General features: G+C 39.9%; 1 protein-coding gene across 3 annotated transcripts in view; it reads left to right on the forward strand.

The window, feature by feature from the left end:
- Positions 1-18,799, forward strand: part of KIT (v-kit Hardy-Zuckerman 4 feline sarcoma viral oncogene homolog) — a 110,225-nt gene that overhangs the window by 55,094 nt on the left and 36,332 nt on the right. For 2 of the 3 annotated variants that reach the window (XM_011992495.1, XM_011992497.1), the window contains exons 2-7: positions 4,554-4,823; positions 7,374-7,655; positions 8,723-8,859; positions 12,372-12,540; positions 15,795-15,984; positions 18,108-18,223. In XM_011992495.1, coding sequence (XP_011847885.1) covers positions 4,554-4,823; positions 7,374-7,655; positions 8,723-8,859; positions 12,372-12,540; positions 15,795-15,984; positions 18,108-18,223 — 1,164 coding nt within the window. Of the gene's footprint in view, positions 1-4,553; positions 4,824-7,373; positions 7,656-8,722; positions 8,860-12,368; positions 12,541-15,794; positions 15,985-18,107; positions 18,224-18,799 lie in introns of all 3 variants that reach the window. The other variant, XM_011992496.1, reaches the window with a different exon arrangement.

Below are 18,799 nucleotides of genomic sequence, written 5' to 3' on the forward strand. Positions count from 1 at the left end.
CTGAATACTTCTGGTGGCAATTAATTATTTTTTAAAACTCTAGAAGTGAAGCATGAACTCATGATCTTGAATTTAGAGGGCCCTATTTGGAGGTATGCATGGCTTTTTGATTTAATGAAGCCAGGCTTTTCTTGGTGGAGCAGCAGAATTGACATGGGTCATCTTTTGGGGATAGATCTGTAGACTGTTGACATCTGTTATAGGGACTGGGTGTTTAGGAGCCTGTCCTCTCTTTGTTTTTTCATATGTTCAGGATTGAAGAGAATGTTTGTATTACTGTGCTAGAGGGAAAAGTAAGATTTAGGATCCTTACCTGCAGGATCTAAGACCTTGGAGTGGGTGTAGGAGATACGGATACAGTTGAACATCAGTACAAGGCAAATGAGTGATGGACTGCCTTTGTTGGTGAGATTTAGTGAGGACAGGTTATCGGGACATGGAGTGGCTAGGGAACAACATCCATGAAGAGGCTGTCATCAGCGAGGCTTTACACAAGATAAGACGTGTCCAAGGGACACAGGCAGAAAGAATGATGGTCATGACAATGGATGAAGAATGTTCTCAGGATCCTTAGCCAGTCAGCCTAAGGAGAGGCAGGTTGGGTCTGGGGAAAGCAGCTAGAAGTTCACCCCATAGCAGTTCCTTTAAAGTTGTAAGAGCTGCTACTGTTAGCTGCTGCTGCCTCTGTTGTGGTTTTGAGGCTGGGGGTGGAGTTGTTTTTTTTTTTTTAAAAAAAGGATATTGTTTTAGGCTGGACCTCAGCTTTGAGGGAGGATGAGTTGGGGTGGGGTAGGTGGTGGCTAGCGAGGAGTCTTTTAGGAGAGGATGTTAGCTCTGTGAAGTAGTTGGCTGGTCTCGGGTAGGACAGCAGGAATGGAAGGGATACAGGGTGTGTGGAGGAGGCTCTGAAGGAAAGAATGCTAGGATGTGCTGCCTGAGATGGGGAAGTCAGGTAGGAACGTGTTTGGCAGATGATGGGAACTCGTCCCATACATAGGAAGTGGGTGAGTCTGGACTGATTTGGAGGGCCAATAAGAAGTTCCATTTCTGGAATAAGTGTGCCTGACATTATGTGTTTTCCATGTACCCAAGCATAGTTCTAAGAGCTTTACATAACAGCCTTATAAAATAAGTACTGTTACTGTCCCCACTTTACAGATGAGAAACTGAGGGCAGAGTTGAGTAGGAACTTGCCCCAGGGTTACGCACTTAGTATCAGAGCCCAGATGCAAGTCTAGACAGTCCTAACTCAAGAGCCAAGCTCTCACTTTTGGTATGCTGAAAGGCTTTCCTGCTTTTCTATGATAGCATGTATTAAAAACTGTCCAGTCCTGTTTTAATCTCCTTGCATGTGTTACTTCACCTGGTTCTCAGAAGAATTCTATGAGATGAGGGTATTTTAATCCTCATTTTCCAGGTGTGGAAAGTTGGACACAGAGTTAGGGTGATTTGCCTGTGTCACACAGCTAGACTTAGCTGCATTGGCCTGGTGTGTCTCAGGAAGTCAAGGATGTTTCCTTGACTGGATTGTAATTATCTGTATCCATCAGATCAACCCATGAGAAAATGGAATTGATTGAGATAGATTGCAGTATAAATCTTTAAGAATTACTGGGTCAAATTTGCTATCAATATCATGCACATTCATTGGGAACTGTTCCTTTTTTAAAAGGAATAAATAATAGAAATAACGTCTCTATTTATTGCTGCCTCTGTTTTTATTATTTAGTGCTCTGTACAACTCTGAAAATAATCCTGGCCACTGCGTGTCCATATTCTTGCTGCCACATTTAGATGCTGCACCTAGCAGACTCAACGTCTCACTCTATAGCCTTTATCACGTTGTTGGTGCCTAATAATATTTAGTGTTTATAATTGGCCTTATTGTCTTTTGATCTGGGGTGTACTTTGCTTGACATAATGGGCCTACAGTGGATGCCACCACAGGCAATATTTGGCTAACAAACAGGAATTGAGACTGGTCATCTATACACACACCTGCAGGAAGCAATTTCCACCCTCCTATAAAGCACCTTCAGTCTGTCCCTACCCATAAGTGCTCTTCTTTCTATCTCACATGTGAGGAGGTCTCCTGTTTTCTTTACCTTTAAGCCTGGTTCGGCTACAGATCTCTATTTCCATCTTATACTGCCAGAACTACCCAAGGGAGAGCTCTGCATTTGCAGCCTGTAACCCTGGAGCAAATGACACTTCCCACTCAACTGAAATTGTACTTTAGAATTTCCAGCGGTCTCTTTGTAACCAGATTAGGGGTATTTTGTTCATTTCCTGCCATCTTACTGTGGCATCTGCCCTTAGAGCCACCACCCTCTCTTTGAAACTTTGTACTGCATTGACTTCTTTGCCACTTAGCCTCTCTCCCCTTTCTTCCTGGTGGTTCTTTTTCTTAAATCTCTCATGACCCTTTCCTACACCCTCTTGGCTGGAAGATCCCTTTAAGATCAGTGCTTGGTTGGTTCCTCAAACCCGTTTCTTTAATGATCTGATCTTGTTTTTTAACTTCACAAGGTGTCACTGGACCACCATCATCTGAATTCCAGGTTATAAGCAACCCACTGCTGAGAAGTCCCATTACCAGCCAGGTTGTACCTGTGAGCAAATTACACCTCTCACGTCCCCTCCCCTCAGACTATGTCCCCATCCCCTATCCTCAGCCACGCTGAACTTGTGTGGCTCACTCAGATCAGTCCTCATCTGCAACGTTGCATATGGTGGCAGGGGACATAAATCTGATGTGCATGAACCGTTCCCTGAACCATTCCCCTCACCATTCTGCAAGAGGTCACTGAGAGCCCCCAGGGAGTCTTGTTATCACACTGCCCCAGCCCACCTCACCTGGGGACCTTGCCTTCTGCCTCCTCACTGAGGTCCTCCCTGAGTCAACCTTTTGCTTTTTCATCCCACTGACATGTCCTTCCTCTGACAATCTATGGTGTCTTTTCCTCTTTATCCTGAATTCCTTACTGTAGGTTCTCATTACTTCTGCCTGCGACTAGCACTTTTCACTCACTTCTTTGAATCTAGTTGATTCTCTGGGATCTCACTGTGCATGTCACTTCTCTGCTGAAAAACCTGGAGTGAATCTACAGGGTCCCTGAGGTACATTCCCAGAATTTACACCCAGAAGTTCAGAACCCTTGGTAGATCTGGTTTCACTCCATGTAGTCTCACCTGTCACGTGCTCCACAAGGTACCGTTTTTTAGCCAGGCCAGTTTCTGAATGACTCTAGAGGCTCTGTGCTCACTTCACTGCCAGCCCTTTCTTCATGCTGTCGTCTTCTCCTTCTCCTCCTTTGCCGTTATGATATGGTTACACTCCAGCCCACCTCTTCTTTTTCTTCAGATTGACAGCAAATCTCATAGCTATGTTTTACTTCAGTAGTTTGTTCTGTTTTTTTTTTTTTTTTTAGAGAGAGACAGGGTCTCACTCTGTCACTCAGGCTGGAGTGCAGTGTTGCAATCACAGTTTGCTGCAGCGTCAACCTCCTGGGCTTAAGTGATCTCCTGCCTCAGCCTCCCATGTAGCTGGGAATACAGGTGCCCAATACCATGTCCAGCTAATGTTTTTTCTAGTTTTTGTAGATGTGTTGGGGGGGCGGTCTCACTGTGTTGCCCAGGCTGGTCTCGAACTCCTGAGCTCAAGCAGTCTTCCCACCTCAGCTTCCCAAAGTGCTGGGATTACAGGCATGAGCCACGGCACCTGGCCAGCAGTTTGTTCTTTAAACCCTGAAATGTATGTGAGGATCATGTCTCACACTAGCATGAACTTTTCCCCAGCATCTATCATGGTGCTTTTGTAGATGATAATGAATAGGTATTTGATTACATGGCGGCATGCATGACTGAATGAATTGGCTGTTGTAAAATTTCTAGAGTTCAGGTTTCATATTCAGAGCCTAAAGTTTGCATCTTTATAAACTAAATAGTTTCCTATCTAGGAGACCTATTTAGGCATTAGGGTGTTAAAACAGGTGTATCATTTTCTACTTTAGTATTTAGAGATTTGTGAATGGTTCTCCTTTTGCTGAACATTGCCATGTAAAGAGAATTATATAGAAATAACTGAATTCACACAGTTTTAAGGAAAAGCTATTCTATGTCATGGTCATGTACGTTCTGCCAAAGAGAGTGACAGGCCAGTAGCTCCCCGCCCCCCATAGTGTGAGGTTTTGTTTCTGTTGTTTCTAAGCTAGGTGTCTGCATGGCCACACTGCGAAGATGGCCCATATTCAGAATGAAAACTTGACCCAGTTGTATGTTTAACCCAGAGAAGGCTGTGGCATCCAGCACATCCTGGCTTGGGGACCAAATGTGACCCTCAGGATTCATTGAGGGTTGGAGAAAATAACTTAATTTTCCAGATGAACTTAAGAAATTTTAGGCAGAACTCTCTTTTCAACCATAAATAGCAGGGCAGCTTTGTCCTATTTTTATTGTAGAGTACACAGAAGATGGAACTCAGTATTGGAAGAAGTGCTTTATTTCGCCAAGGAAGACGATCATACTCAACACGATTCTGTTTTTCTTGGCAGGCTCTTCTCAACCATCTGTGAGTCCAGGGGAACCGTCTCCACCATCCATCCATCCAGCAAAATCAGAGTTAATAGTCCGCGTGGGCAACGAGATTAGGCTGTTGTGCATTGATCCAGGCTTTGTCAAATGGACTTTTGAGATCCTGGATGAAACGAATGAGAATAAGCAGAATGAATGGATCACAGAAAAGGCAGAGGCCACCAACACCGGCAAATACACGTGCACCAACAAACATGGCTTAAGCAGTTCCATTTATGTGTTTGTTAGAGGTAAATGCTTGGCTTTCTGCGACGCTGTGCTTTCGAGAATTTAATATCCTGCTCTTAATTTTGGATGACATATGGATCACTGAGCCATAGATAAAATATTTCTGGCTGGGTCTAGGAAGCCTAAAACACATGTTTCTTTACTGTTCTCCCCCATCTTTTGATATGATACATAGTGGCTTTGGGTATGACCCCAGCTGGAGGACTGCAGGACTGTGATACTTTTCCTAATGAGATTACAGTAGGTTTAGCCCATTTGTGCTGGTGCTTTGAGTAAACCCTGAGAATCAATTAGGCCCTTTGGGAGAGCTGCATTTTAATGCCTTGAGATACTAGATACTCCCACTTAGTAAAAACACTTCAGGGAACCAAAGGCCTCTCAAGGCCTAACCAGACCGACACTTCAAAAGATGTGGCCCACTCTTAAGGAGTAAATTTCAGAAAAATAACTTGGTCAGCTAAACATCCCATGTCTGTCATGGGTTCTTTGTAGAGTTATCCATAGAAAACATTGTGACCTCTTATAAACAAAAGAAAAATAAATATGGTAGTTGGAGTTCTATGCCTCATTTCCTGTGACAAGTTCAGTGATTTGCCTATGATTTTAATAGGCTTGTCAAGAATAGGCATGCTGGGCAGCAGTGTATCTTGCAGTTGATGTAAAAACTGATCCACTGACAGTTTATGGGGCATATCCAAGTGATGGGAGGAGAAATAGAGTCCTGTTTTCTAGTTCTCAGTGTCCCTAGACTGGGGCTGTCTTTGAAACAGGCCGGAGTGAGAGGCCTTATCCATGGTATTATGAATGAATAATGGATACTTTTATTCTAGATTGGAGATCGTAGGTGCCTCCTGAGTTCAGTTCCTTACTACAGTATTTGGATAAAATGATCCATTCTGTCTTGTCTTCCTTACATAATTGTTAGGGAGCCCGGATGGTACAAATTCTAACATGCTCCATCAGGAGCGAATAAAGCTGACTCTAAAGCTTGACTGTGCCTCTCCGCTTTATCAGTTGTTCTTTCCTAAGTAGGTAGCTGCAAAGAGATATACCCTGGTAAGTCACCACTTCGCCTTAGGGCATGCTTCTGTAATTGCTGAGCTAACCCATGTGCTGTCCTTTACATTCAGGAAGGCATTCTGCAATTTCCAGGTGGTGATGAAGTTGCATGACAGTTGAGTAAATGAGGAAAACTGTTGAATTAGTTAAATCACTCTAACAGGGCTCACAGACTTTCTTCATAGGGAAAGTCATCTTCTGTGTCTTGGAACTATCCTTAATTATAACAAATGTAAGATGTTTGAATACTTAAGTAATCTGTGTTAAGGCAATGAAGGAAGGTGGAGCATCGTTGTAGGAGCTAGACTCAAGTGACCTACAAAGAGTAGATAGAACAGTAACTAGCTATGGCCTGGGACCATACATAGTTCAACCATCATGAAGTCATTTATTTGCAGAATAAATTAGTAAGGCTGGGAGATGCGTAATTTATCTTGGAAAACTTTTTTTCAAAATTGGTCAAGGTTAAGGATAAAACACAAACCTATTTCAATGATGTCAAGTTCATGTTTGTGAAACACCTGATTTTCAGATGGAAAGGACAGTTTAAAAACAGATTTTAAATGTAATCTGTGGGCCTAAACATGTATCTGTATTATCATTACACTGTAGAGGGTGGCAGCATATTGTGTATACGGAATTAGGTTTGTCTGGCTTCTGTGAGGCCCCAGTCAGCCTGAGCCACTCCCAGTCTGTGCCTGGTGTCCTATCATAAAGACTAATAGTGTTCACTTTCACTCACAAGCATCCTGGCGGGCTACGGTATTTGTCACAGCATTCCTGAAACTCACAAGCTCCCCTTGTGCATTTGAAATAATTTGATTTCCAGAAGTTACATTTGCATGTTTCTTCAGAGGAATATGAATCGAGTGAGGCTCACCTATCATGGGTACTAGGTGGCCTGGTGAGAGTTTTCTGGATTCTCTTTAGAATCCGAAAGACTCTGGAGACGGGAAACCCTGGAAAGGGCCCTGCACCGAGGGATTAGAAGGAGGAAGCCTTTCCTGCTCTCACTAGGAATCATCACACTGGCTTATTGGCGGATGATCCCTGGAGTTGTAATAAAGTTTTCCCAAAGTTTTAAGAGCTCAAAACTTTTCCCAAAGTTTTAAGAGCTCTCTGTTGGAACTGGGTTTGAGTTCTAATCAGCCATTTCCAGGTCATGTCACTTTAGGAGGGTTGCTTTTATGACAGTGCAGTTTCATCTATGAAATGGCAATAATGATAGTACTGATCACGGGAGGGGCAATTTGAAGATTAAATGAGATTAAGTGTAATGGTGTCCAAGCTTAGTGTGTGATACATGGAAAGCGTTTAATAAATGTTAATTCTCAATAGTACTAGATGGATAAATTTTGCTTTTGTTTACACAGAAAAAAGCAGCCATTTGCGCCACTAGTCATGAAAGGCAACATATTAGATCTTTTACAAAGTGTTTTCAGTGTCTGTGACCAGCCATTCCAACTACTAATTTTGGATATGCGCTTCTACAGATCCTGCCAAGCTTTTCCTTGTTGACCGCTCCTTGTATGGGAAAGAAGACAATGACACACTGGTCCGCTGTCCTCTCACAGACCCAGAAGTGACCAGTTATTCCCTCAAGGGGTGCCAGGGGAAGCCTCTTCCCAAGGACTTGAGGTTTGTTCCTGACCCCAAGGCTGGCATCACGATCAAAAGTGTGAAACGCGCCTACCATCGGCTCTGTCTGCATTGTTCCGCGGACCAGGAGGGCAAGTCAGTGCTGTCGGACAAATTCATCCTGAAAGTGAGGCCAGGTACTGGCTGTTTCTTATCTGCTTCTGGGAGTTGAGAACTCACTCATCTAAAGAAGACTTCTCTTCTCGTTGGTCCACCTTAGTGTAGTCAGTCAGGGAGCTGGCTCTTCATAGTTCCTCCAGCTTCAAAAAATGTCATCTGCTTTTGAGTTTGTTTATTTCATGGTCCTGACCCTGTGTGGCGGTTCCACAACTGCCTCTCATAGAGGCGAATGTCTCTGCCATCGATTGGCATTTAGACTGGACTGACTTAAGTCAGCCCGAAGTTTCATAACTGCATCAAGTATTCCTTCCAAGAGAAACCCATTGGGCAGCTTCAGTTGTGTTGGTTGAAAAGATTAGCATGCAGATGATTCATTCTTTGATTTACTATTGACATGTGAATTGGCTTTCCCTTCAGCTGATCAATTGCAATGCATTCTCAAACTGTTTGAGATCTGAGAAGGAAAATTCCAGTTGACTGTGGAACTTGTTATTGTTGTGCCATTATGGTAGAATATTTCGTTAGCTGGAAGATAATCTAGGTTTTAAATCTCAGGGATCATCTAATTCAACACCAGCTGATATTCAGCTATTGAGTACAGTTTTTACTAAGGCTTTTGAAAAAGTATACTTATTGAAATTAGGGAAAATTTGATTATTTAAAGCCTGGGATTTCCAGAAGTGAGCAGGGTAGGATTTGCATGAGAAAGATGCCTGTTTGCTTGAAAGAATATAAGTAGTTGTTGGTCACATCCTCATGACACCATCAAGGTTGTCTGAAGTAAAGATTAAAGCAGCTTCCCTATGCTAGGGCTTCTCTTGGTTTTGAAAAAGCATTTTCCAGAAGCATTATAATCTCACAGTGGGCATTTCTGTTATTTTCACTCAATGTACTTGAAGGAGGCATGATTTAATTGCTGATACCTTCAGATATGCAAGTTGTACAGATAGGTTAGCACCATGCTTTGTATTTTATTTAAAAGATGACAAAGTAAGCTGTACACATTTGAGGAGAAATGGTAAATCAAAATTTCATGCTATAATACAACAAATTATTTGAGGGGCCACATTTCTTTTCATTCTAGCCTTCAAAGCTGTGCCTGTTGTGTCTGTTTCCAAAGCAAGCTATCTTCTTAGGGAAGGGGAAGAATTCACAGTGACATGCACAATAAAAGATGTGTCTAGTTCTGTGTACTCAACGTGGAAAAGAGAAAACAGTCAGGTGAGTGAATTGCTTCATTCTTCTCAACATATTGTTCTGTCTCTGTGGGAGATGATAAGGTTTCTCTTTAAGAAAGGTCTGTCCTGGAACTACCTCGATTAGTGTAGTGGATTGTCTGGGAGAGTGTTGGGATTGCATATTTCCCCCTTTCATACCTCCACATGGAGATATATACATTTATTATTAGTAACAAATTAATTTTATACATTTATTTTGAGAAACTTGAGGGAACTTCAGATTCATGTTATTACTTCATGCTGTTTCTTTGAAAAACTCTGTTAAGGACTTAACAAACATGGTTAACTTCATGAATACTTTGATTTAAACTATTATTGATACTGTTTAGGCCAGACTATTTAAAATATTGAAAAGCGTTGCCACTTCCATACTTAAAAAGAATAGACAGTCTCAGATATTCACCAGAAAACTGTACTTTCTTTCTCTTCCTCTTCCTCCTCCTGCCCCATATTCAACATCGGCAACTTTATACCTGTTTAAAAAACTCTTTGCTAAACAAATAACCATGGTGATTACCATAATGCAAAGACATTGTGATGATATTCATGTAGACCTGTGATGGATGATATCTTGCTAAATGAAGCCTGCCATTGACTGGAAGAATGGATTGTACCGTAGACTATTCTTTCAAACCAATGACTCAGAGAAACATTTTAGTTTTTATATCATATAATGTAATAAAAACAATAGCTTAGGTATGGATTTTTGGCTAACCTTACAGAATACAATCCCATATTAATTGGCTTTCTATAATCCTTGATTTCAGATGAGAGAACAATTTAGACTGGGTGTGCATTTGAGCCTCTGTATAACTTGAACATTACCCTTTTTTGAGATGAGAAATTAAATTGCCCCAGGCAGTTTTGTTCTGAACCATTTTTCCCAGGAGCCCTGCATGCCATTCCCAATTAATCCACTGGTGTTGGTAGATAAGCCTTCAGTGTTAGGAGCTCTTTGGGGAAATCCCAGTGTGCACCTCCAAGGGTTAAGGAAAACCAAATCACGTGCAAACAATATGTAATGTGTGACTTGCAGATGGGGCTCATGGCTGTCTGCCAAGTTTCATCCATGAATCTTTTATTGATATCTTTTGGCTTAATTTGGAATACTATTAGCACTATCAAATTATTCAAAAATCCATAATATTTTATTCTGACCCTTTGGAATAAGTTTAACTCACAATGTAATTTAGGGTAAAATGACTTTTTAGCATTGTTGCCATTGTTTGTTTCAGCGCAGGGGAATCTTGGAGTTTGTTCAATACTGTTAATCTTGGTTGGTTAGCTTTCTTAATGCCTCTAAACCCTCGCATTTTTACTTACTTATAATCAGAATCTTTGACAGTATCCTAAGTTATGGGCTTTGGGTTTGGATGTTCAGGCTGCATCTCTTGTGACTGCACTATTCCTTTGGGCGCTGACAAGTTCAGTGTTCCTGTTTGAGTTCTGCTGTGGACTCTTGGGCTCTTGAAAGAACTAGAAGGAAGATACCTTAAATCGAGACTTTAGTATGTTATCTGTCCATTGTCACTCTGCCTTTGTAGAGAAGTCTGTAAAACTATGAACTGGGAAAAGCCAGTTTGAAAATGTTGCTTCACCTTGCTTTTACATCTTCTTGACAATTGATCTTATGCTGTGAAATGGTACATTTCTGCCAGTTATTAGAAGACTCTCTTAGAAGGGGGTAGTAGGAAATCTACAAAGTGTTACACACTGGGAAAGTCTTTAAAGATAGTTTTGTTCCCAAATACCCTTTTAGAAACAAAAGTCAAGCCTGGTGATGCTCTTGAATTACCTAAGATCTCACAATTAGTTAACAGCAAAGCAGGTTTCTGTTCTTTTTAAAAAGTTTGAAACATTCAGCTTCAGCAGTCAACTTCTATGTGTGGTTACTTCAATGTAAAAATATTTGTACAACCATAATAACATTAAAAAATAGGTATAATCCCACCATCATAGATAGCAATGCTGTGTAATAGAAATACATGAACCTTATATGTAATTTTAAATTTTCTAGTAGGCACATTACAAAAAAAAAGGTAAAATTGATTTTAATAATATATTTTATTTGACCCAGTGTGTCTAAAATATTATTCCATAATGTAATGAACATAAAAATTATTAATGAGATGTTTTACATTTTTTTAATATTAAGGCTTCAACATCCAGGACATATTTTATATTTACAGCACAACTTACTTTGGACTACCAGATTTCAACTGCTCAGTAGTCCCAAATGTCTAGTCCTTATAAATGCTATATAGTCTGCATTTTTTCATATTTTTTTCTCTTTTCCCCTATGCATATATATTATCACATGATTGCAATTTTAAGGTACATTCAATTTGTGCTTTTTAAATAGGTAAACACCTCTCTTACAGTCATAATGCTATACTTGATATACATTTAGGTCGTTTCTGAGTTTTTACCACAACCAACATGTTGGAGCTTTTATTTTCTGTTGTGCAATTTCCTCAAGTTAAATTTGCTAGAGTTGATCAGAGGGTATGAACATCCTGGCACGCTCCTTTCCAGAAGGATTTTTCTGATTTATAATACTGTCAGATGCTTTATTAGGTTTACCAAAGCCTCGCCAAGGAATCACTCTTGGTCTCATTCCATGTCAATATTAACTCCTTTTACTTTACTTAGTTGTTTTTTTTTTTTTTTTCCCCCATTGTGATAGGAGTGTGTGTACATTACAGAAAATTTGGAAGATGCAGAAAGCTCTATTTGACTTTCTTTAATCTTTTCAGAAAGCTGTTGTAGCTTATGTTATGGTTTCCCCCATGACTTTTTAAATACGAGAAATCTCTCCATGTCTCGTCTGCAGACAAATAATGAGTGAGGTGGTGTTATCACAAGGGTAAATGCACAACCTTTTCTTTTCAGCTCATGCTGAAATAATTTGGGCCTTGTTCTTAGATGTCTGTTATACCTTGAAACTCCCATCAGTGGTTCACAAGATTCTGCTGGGTGAGAACTGCAGGATGAGTTTCCAAGCTAGTTGTTAATATTGTGATTCTGTTTTCATTCTTGCAAATGATAAATTTTAATAAAATAGAACATTATTGTTATTAGCAGTGTGTTTGCTCTCAGTTGTTGAGACATAGAATAGAAAAAGATATAACAGGACATGACAAAAATATGTTGACTCATATTACAAAATATCAGTATCCCATAATATTTCATATATAGCAACTTTTAAAATTTAACATTGCATAGAATTTGGAATTATACATACTAGGGTTAAGAAATGAATTTTCATTTTTTTCCCAATCATTAATAATGACTGTCTTTCAATATAATCCTGTAATATGAAGTGTTCCAATGACAGACTTGTCATGACGCTTTATTATTCTTACTTAAGTAGTGTATAATGAAAGCTAATATGGAGAAGTTAATTGCTGCTATTTTTAATTTATCTAGGAAAGATTCTGAATATAAATTATATGGTAATCTTTATTTTTTTTCCTCCTTTTCTGAAACCAGCAGACTAAACTACAGGAGAAATATAATAGCTGGCATCACGGTGACTTCAATTATGAACGTCAGGCAACGTTGACTATCAGTTCAGCGAGAGTTAATGATTCTGGAGTGTTCATGTGTTATGCCAATAATACTTTTGGATCAGCAAATGTCACAACAACCTTGGAAGTAGTAGGTAAATACCTCTATGGGAATGTTTAAATTACTGGCAGTAGTGAAAGAAGAAATTACTAGTTTCCTTTTTATGTAAATGGAATGTTGAACAGATTCTTAGAATTTTGTTATCACTGAATGAATGAATGAAAATTATTGTAGCCTCTTGCAATGAAAGCACAAAACCAAATTCTACCAGTTTATTGGAGGAAAGTGGAAAGCTGTTACTAAAATTGTTCAAACCTATTATTCTCTGTGCACCCCACCCTCCTTTCCCCACCAAACAAACAAAAGTTGAGGTTTTTCAAAAAAGCTAGTGCTCGCTGAATGACTTGAGTTTGGAAACCGATGTAGAATTTATCAAGGATCACAAATGCTTAGAGCCTGAAGTATTTCTCTGAAACTTTTGGTAGGGGCTCTGCCCCTTGGTTTATTGTTTTGCCACTCATCAGCTCTAGTTCCTTGTAGTAAGGACTGAATTGGACTATTCCTCCCTAGTATGCCCTACCTCCTTATCTCACCTGTTCTCTAAGCATAAAGGTAATAGCATAAACCTTCAGGAAGGAGTGACATTGGGACACAGGTCATTGGTTCTACAAAGCATAAACTACAACATGGTAATCTGTCCCTGGGCCCCATCATATCTGGTATGCACAATTGGTTTAGCCTTATCTTCTCTACTCTAGAAATTTCACTAAATATTTATTTTCTAGTTAAAGAGAGCAGAGCATAGTGAGTTTCTTCATGCTTTTGATTTACTGAGATTAATAAGTATTTTTAAATTACTTTGTTTACAATTTTTTTTTTCTTTTGAGTATTGTTTGAATTTAATCCATTTTTCTGTCTTTTTAGTACAGCCATGTTCCTAGTGCTTGACTTTCATTAAATGCTTCTAGGGTGGCAAAATTCTTTATCAAAAACAATAATAAAGTGATGCAGTATTTGTTTTCATCTCTTTCCTCGTCTCACCAAATTTCTTCAATAATTTATGTGGCAGTATTAAAGCTTTATGATTCTCCCACAATAATCTCGTAAAATTTTGGCATTTCTGCCCATGTTATAATGGACAGTTTCTCCCCAGACTGAACATGGAAAAGATACTTTACTTGCAATTATAGTCAGCACACAGAAAGTGTACTACTTTGTTCCTAAACATGATTGTGAACCATTTATTAATTTGAATAGAAGGCTATGCTTTTAAAATATTAAACTCCATAAGCACTAATTTGCTAAGTTGATTAGGGAGCATGTTGATATATCAGCTTCAGCTCCAGAAAGCAATTAGTAAGGATGTTTTGAGAACACTGTTGTATGTAATCGGATTTTTAAAATCCATTCATCACTTTCCAAGAATTATCACTGTATGACTGGAAGGACTTGTGGCTGTGAAACCTGAATCTGGTTTTGTATTGTTTTGAGAATGGGTTGGGGTGGAACAGGAACAGGAGGAGACAAAGAGAAAAGTAATTTTTTAGTGGCTGGGAGGAGGATTTGGATCCATCATGGAGTGATGAAGAGAACAAGGCTTTGGGATCACTCTTTTCTTAAGAAATAATTTTTTTAATTATATATTTTTAAGATACACAACATGATGTTATGAGGTACATATAGATAGTAAAAAGATTACTGTAGTGAAGCAAATTAACATATTCATCATCTCACAAAGTTACCCTTTCTTTGTTTTTGGTTTTGTGATAAGAGCTGTTAACATTTTACCTGGTTTTGAATTGGGAGCTCTGCCTGTAATCCCAGCACTTTGAGAGGCTGAGGCGGGCAGATCTCTTGAACCCAGGAGTTTGAAACCAGCCTGGGCAACATGGGATTTCTACCAAAAATACAAAACCCAAATTTCAATGGGTTACAAACCCCATTTCTACCAAAAATACAAAAATTAGCCAGGCGTGGTGACACATGCCTGAGTTGCAGCTACTTGGGAGACTGAGGCAGGAGGATTGCTTGAACTCAGGAGGTCGAGGCTTTAGTGAGCTGTGATTGTGCCACTGTGCTCCAGCCTGGGCAACAGAGGGATACCCTGTTTCAAACAAAACAAAACAAAACAAAAAAACAAAAGACTAAGTGTCAAAATTATTAAGTAAAAGGTATGCTAAAGTACTTAAAGCAGTTCTTAGGACATAGTAAGCACATAAATGGTGGCCACAAAGATAATGTTAGCAATTACTTTATTGCTTTCTTTTTCAAGATCTTTTTAATATTATTATATAACCTTTTCTAAGGACTCCATTACTTATTTAACTAGTTCTCTGTTTTGCCAGTTTAAAAATTATAATAGTGTATGATAGTGTAAATAGCACTTTTTTTTTTTTTTTGGCCTATAGCTATCTATCTCATTTTAGGAAGAGTTCTCATATGGAAATTACAAGATTTAATCAAGGAATAGATAATTTTAAAAAATCTATATTGCTAAATGCTTCCTAAAAGAATTGTGCCAATTTACAGTGTGTAATTCAGCATGCTACTTTTACCACACTGGCAAAATTATTGAGTTTAGTTAAAATTAGTTTTGCTATTTTTAATAAGTGAAAAGTGATGTCTTATTTTAATTACTAGTTTAGCTAAACATTTTTTCTACATTTTATTCTCCTCTTTTTCCTGTTACATTATTTTACTATATAGACATTTAAAAATATTTATAGATTTAAATTTGTCTTTTATGATGTTTTTCTTCTGTTGCTTCTAAAATGCCTAGAAAACTGCCCCCTCTGTAGAAGTTTCATAGGAGTCAATTCTGTTATTTAGTTAAAAATATAATTTTATTGTTAAAATGCTCTTTGATTTATCTGTGATATATGGTAAGAAGACCTAAGGTTATTTTTCTTCAAATACTAAAGAACATTCTTTGAACATTTTTATTAAACATTAGGGGTCTCTTTTTTCCCCTTGATTTATGACACCTTATCACATATACAATTATGTTGGGTCTGTGTATGAACTCTCTATTTATTCCAAATATTTTTTAACCTAATAAACATCAAGACTAGTAGATTTAGAAGACTTTTAAGATGGTAACAATCTTTAAGAGGATTGCTTAAGAGACGGAGATGGGAGAATCAGTATTTCAAATGTGTATCCTTTCTCACTTGTGACAGTGATTCTACAAGAGCAGAATAAAATGGAAAACGGCTAGTTAAAATGCTCTTACTGCCAATTAATACTGGAAATCAATCAATTATCTTTATAATTCCAAGGTGAGGTTCTGTTTTTTTGTCCAGTAGTTGTAGGTAATGGTTTCTTTCTGTCTTATTTCATTCTAATTAGATAAAGGATTCATTAATATCTTCCCCATGATAAACACTACAGTATTTGTAAACGATGGAGAAAATGTAGATTTGATTGTTGAATATGAGGCATTCCCCAAACCTGAACACCAGCAGTGGATCTATATGAACAGAACCTTCACTGATAAATGGGAAGATTATCCCAAGTCTGAGAATGAAAGTAATATCAGGTAAGAAACAGACCTTGCCCTAGGGGATTACACATTACCCCCTTTTCCACTGGGCTTATCAGATTATTTCTGTAACCCGTAAATCCACAAGAAGATACCTGGTAAAGAAGAAATTCTGGGGCTGCTTCCTGTGTCCTCATCCTAGTATTCCATTTTGTTGTGTGTTTAGAGCATACACATGTGTGCACACACACACACCTGTGGGCCTCAGTTTTCTCACTTGTAAAATGGAAGACAGTTTTCTAGAGATCTGAGCTTAGCTCAAAGCAATAACTGGCATGTACTCGGGATACAGCAAGTCTCTTCAGAGAAAAAGGGAAGTTAATACTTATAATTGTTTCTTAAAGCTCTAAGAAAACTAAGAGCCAAATAGCTTCGCTTCAGGCAATGAACCCGTGTTCTTTTACATTAGACCTCTCATTTGATCCTCAAAATATTATAGTAAAAATAGTAGCAATAGTAATACTTCAGGTAAGACATAAGTGCTTTTTTCTGAAGCATGGTTCTAAGTACTTTACATATATTCACCCACTGACCTGAAGCCTCACAGACATTGTGAGTAGGCATTCTTATTTCCCACCATTTTTATAGAAGAGGAGACAGAGGTACAGAGGGGTGAGGTAATTTGACCAAGACAGAATGGCTAATAAGGGCTAAGTACCTGGATAGGGTTTTGCTCTCTTTTTCCAGTCAGGACTGTTGACTGTTGGAAAAATATGGGTGAGAGATGATAGCGTCCCGGGCCAAGGGCTAAAGGTTGGAGGGAAGAGGATAGATTTGGGAGGTCTCCGGGTGATTGAGAGGGCAGGAGAGGCAGGGAGGAGTTGAAGATGGCTTTAGGTTGGGTGGTGAGAGACCATACCATTCAAGGAGAGGAGGAGGAGGCAGAGGGGCAAATTTCTGAGGAAAGACAGTGACTTCAGTTTGCGGTTTGTTGGATTTCAGATTGATAGTGGGATCTTGAGTGGGATTGTTCATGTAGGAAGTATATTAGGTCAAACGCCCTAGAAGCAGAGCCTGAGACAGGGATTCTGAGACAAGTGACTTATGAAGGGAGAGAGAGACTGACCAGGGAGAGTAGGGGAGGAGGGGTGGGGGGGAAGGGAGGCAAATAAGGATGTGGCTCAGATGACCCCAAACCTCAGTCTTATCCAGGAGCTGAGCGGGGCTTTTGCACCTCTCTGGCTGTCAGTCACTTACTGGCTGTAGACCTGGCTGTACAGTCACCTTCTTCCAAGGACCTTCTTGCAAGGGCAATCCTTGGGAGAAAGCTGCAGTCAAGGGTTTGGGGGCGTGAAAGTAGCTCTGTAGAGGAGACACGGTACAGAGAACCCTGCACTGGAGGTAAAGACGTGAAGGTTGTGGCCAGCAGCGAGCAGCTCAGTGTGAGAGAGTGGGCTGCCCAGGGAGCTCGCACAGTGTCAGAATCGGAACACCGCCTATGGCAAGTTGGTGTTGTGGCCCATGTGGATCGTGTGTGTCATGGGCTGCCCAGGGTGACACATGTACATCGGAGCCCCTGCCAGTAACCCCGACAGGATGGTAGGGTGCTCAGGGTACACAGCCCTATATGGCAGCCTTGCAAGAAGTCAGAAGCTTGAGCAGCAAATACTACCAGGAGCACTGAGAATCTCCGGGGTGGAGGAAAACCAGGAGATGGGGGTGTTGCAAGAAGGAAGGTGAGCAGCGTGGACCTCGCTGAGGGCCCAGAGTGTCTGTATGAGGGCAGTGAGCATGTGCGTGCAGAGCAGGCAAGTTCAGGACACTGTGGAGAGCAGGCTCCTGCAGCACCATGGGCAGGGGAGGAAGTGGTATGGGGACAGCCCGGAGTGGTGGGGGAAGGGGGAGGTGGTGGGCCAGTGGAGAGACTGCAGCCTCTGTCAGGTTGCCTTTGTGCTTAACTTTCCTCACTCTGTGTTCTCTCACAACAGGCGTTTGTCCCAGATGGAATATGTGTGTGCGTGTGTGTGTATTTGTTAATGTGGATTTTGCTAATATTTACTGAATTAAATGAGTTATATTTTTCCTCAAACAGGCATAGATTTCCAGGTAGAAACTGAAAAAGACATGCCTTCCAAGGCAGACTATCCACAGGTGATTGATTAATTGTCTTTTCTTTGTAGATACGTAAGTGAACTTCATCTAACCAGATTAAAAGGCACTGAAGGAGGCACTTACACATTCCTAGTGTCCAATTCTGACGTCAATGCTTCCATAGCATTTAATGTTTATGTGAATAGTAAGTAACATGAAGGGCTCCTTATCTTTTAATTCTTTATTCTTTTAAAATTGTGGCTCGTGTTTGTAACAGCTGCAAGGACTCAACTTGTGTTCTATGTAAATAACGTTTCATGATAATCTTGACCTTCACAGAGACTTTGTGGTTTGGTGGTTAGAGTGTGTCAAAAAACCAGTTCCTTGTCCTACATTTCACTGACCACAGGACCTTGTAGAAGTTGCTCAAATTCTGTGTGCTGCCTTTGAAGTAAACAAAGGAGCCATAGAAGTTGACCATAACAGTTGTTTGAGGGAAAATGTATTATTATTGATTGTTGGAATGGGGGGCTAGTGGTTGAATAGGAGCTGAATTACTGTATTAGGAAAGAGATGCTATCGAGCCCTGACATGATTTCTTTGTTACAGTGCCATCTCTTTTGAGGCTGTGATGTTATTTGTGTTTAGATTGTTCTTCCACTGAGACAAATGCAATATTGACAGGCCCATGGCTCACTACTGAGTACCATGTGGTATGTGGGAGAAGGTAGCAGATGGTTTAAGATGGGAGATGGACATGGCCATGGGCATCTGTGGGGTC

Source organism: Mandrillus leucophaeus, unplaced genomic scaffold (assembly GCF_000951045.1).
Source record: "Mandrillus leucophaeus isolate KB7577 unplaced genomic scaffold, Mleu.le_1.0 Scaffold412, whole genome shotgun sequence".
NCBI classification, from domain to species: domain Eukaryota; kingdom Metazoa; phylum Chordata; class Mammalia; order Primates; family Cercopithecidae; genus Mandrillus; species Mandrillus leucophaeus.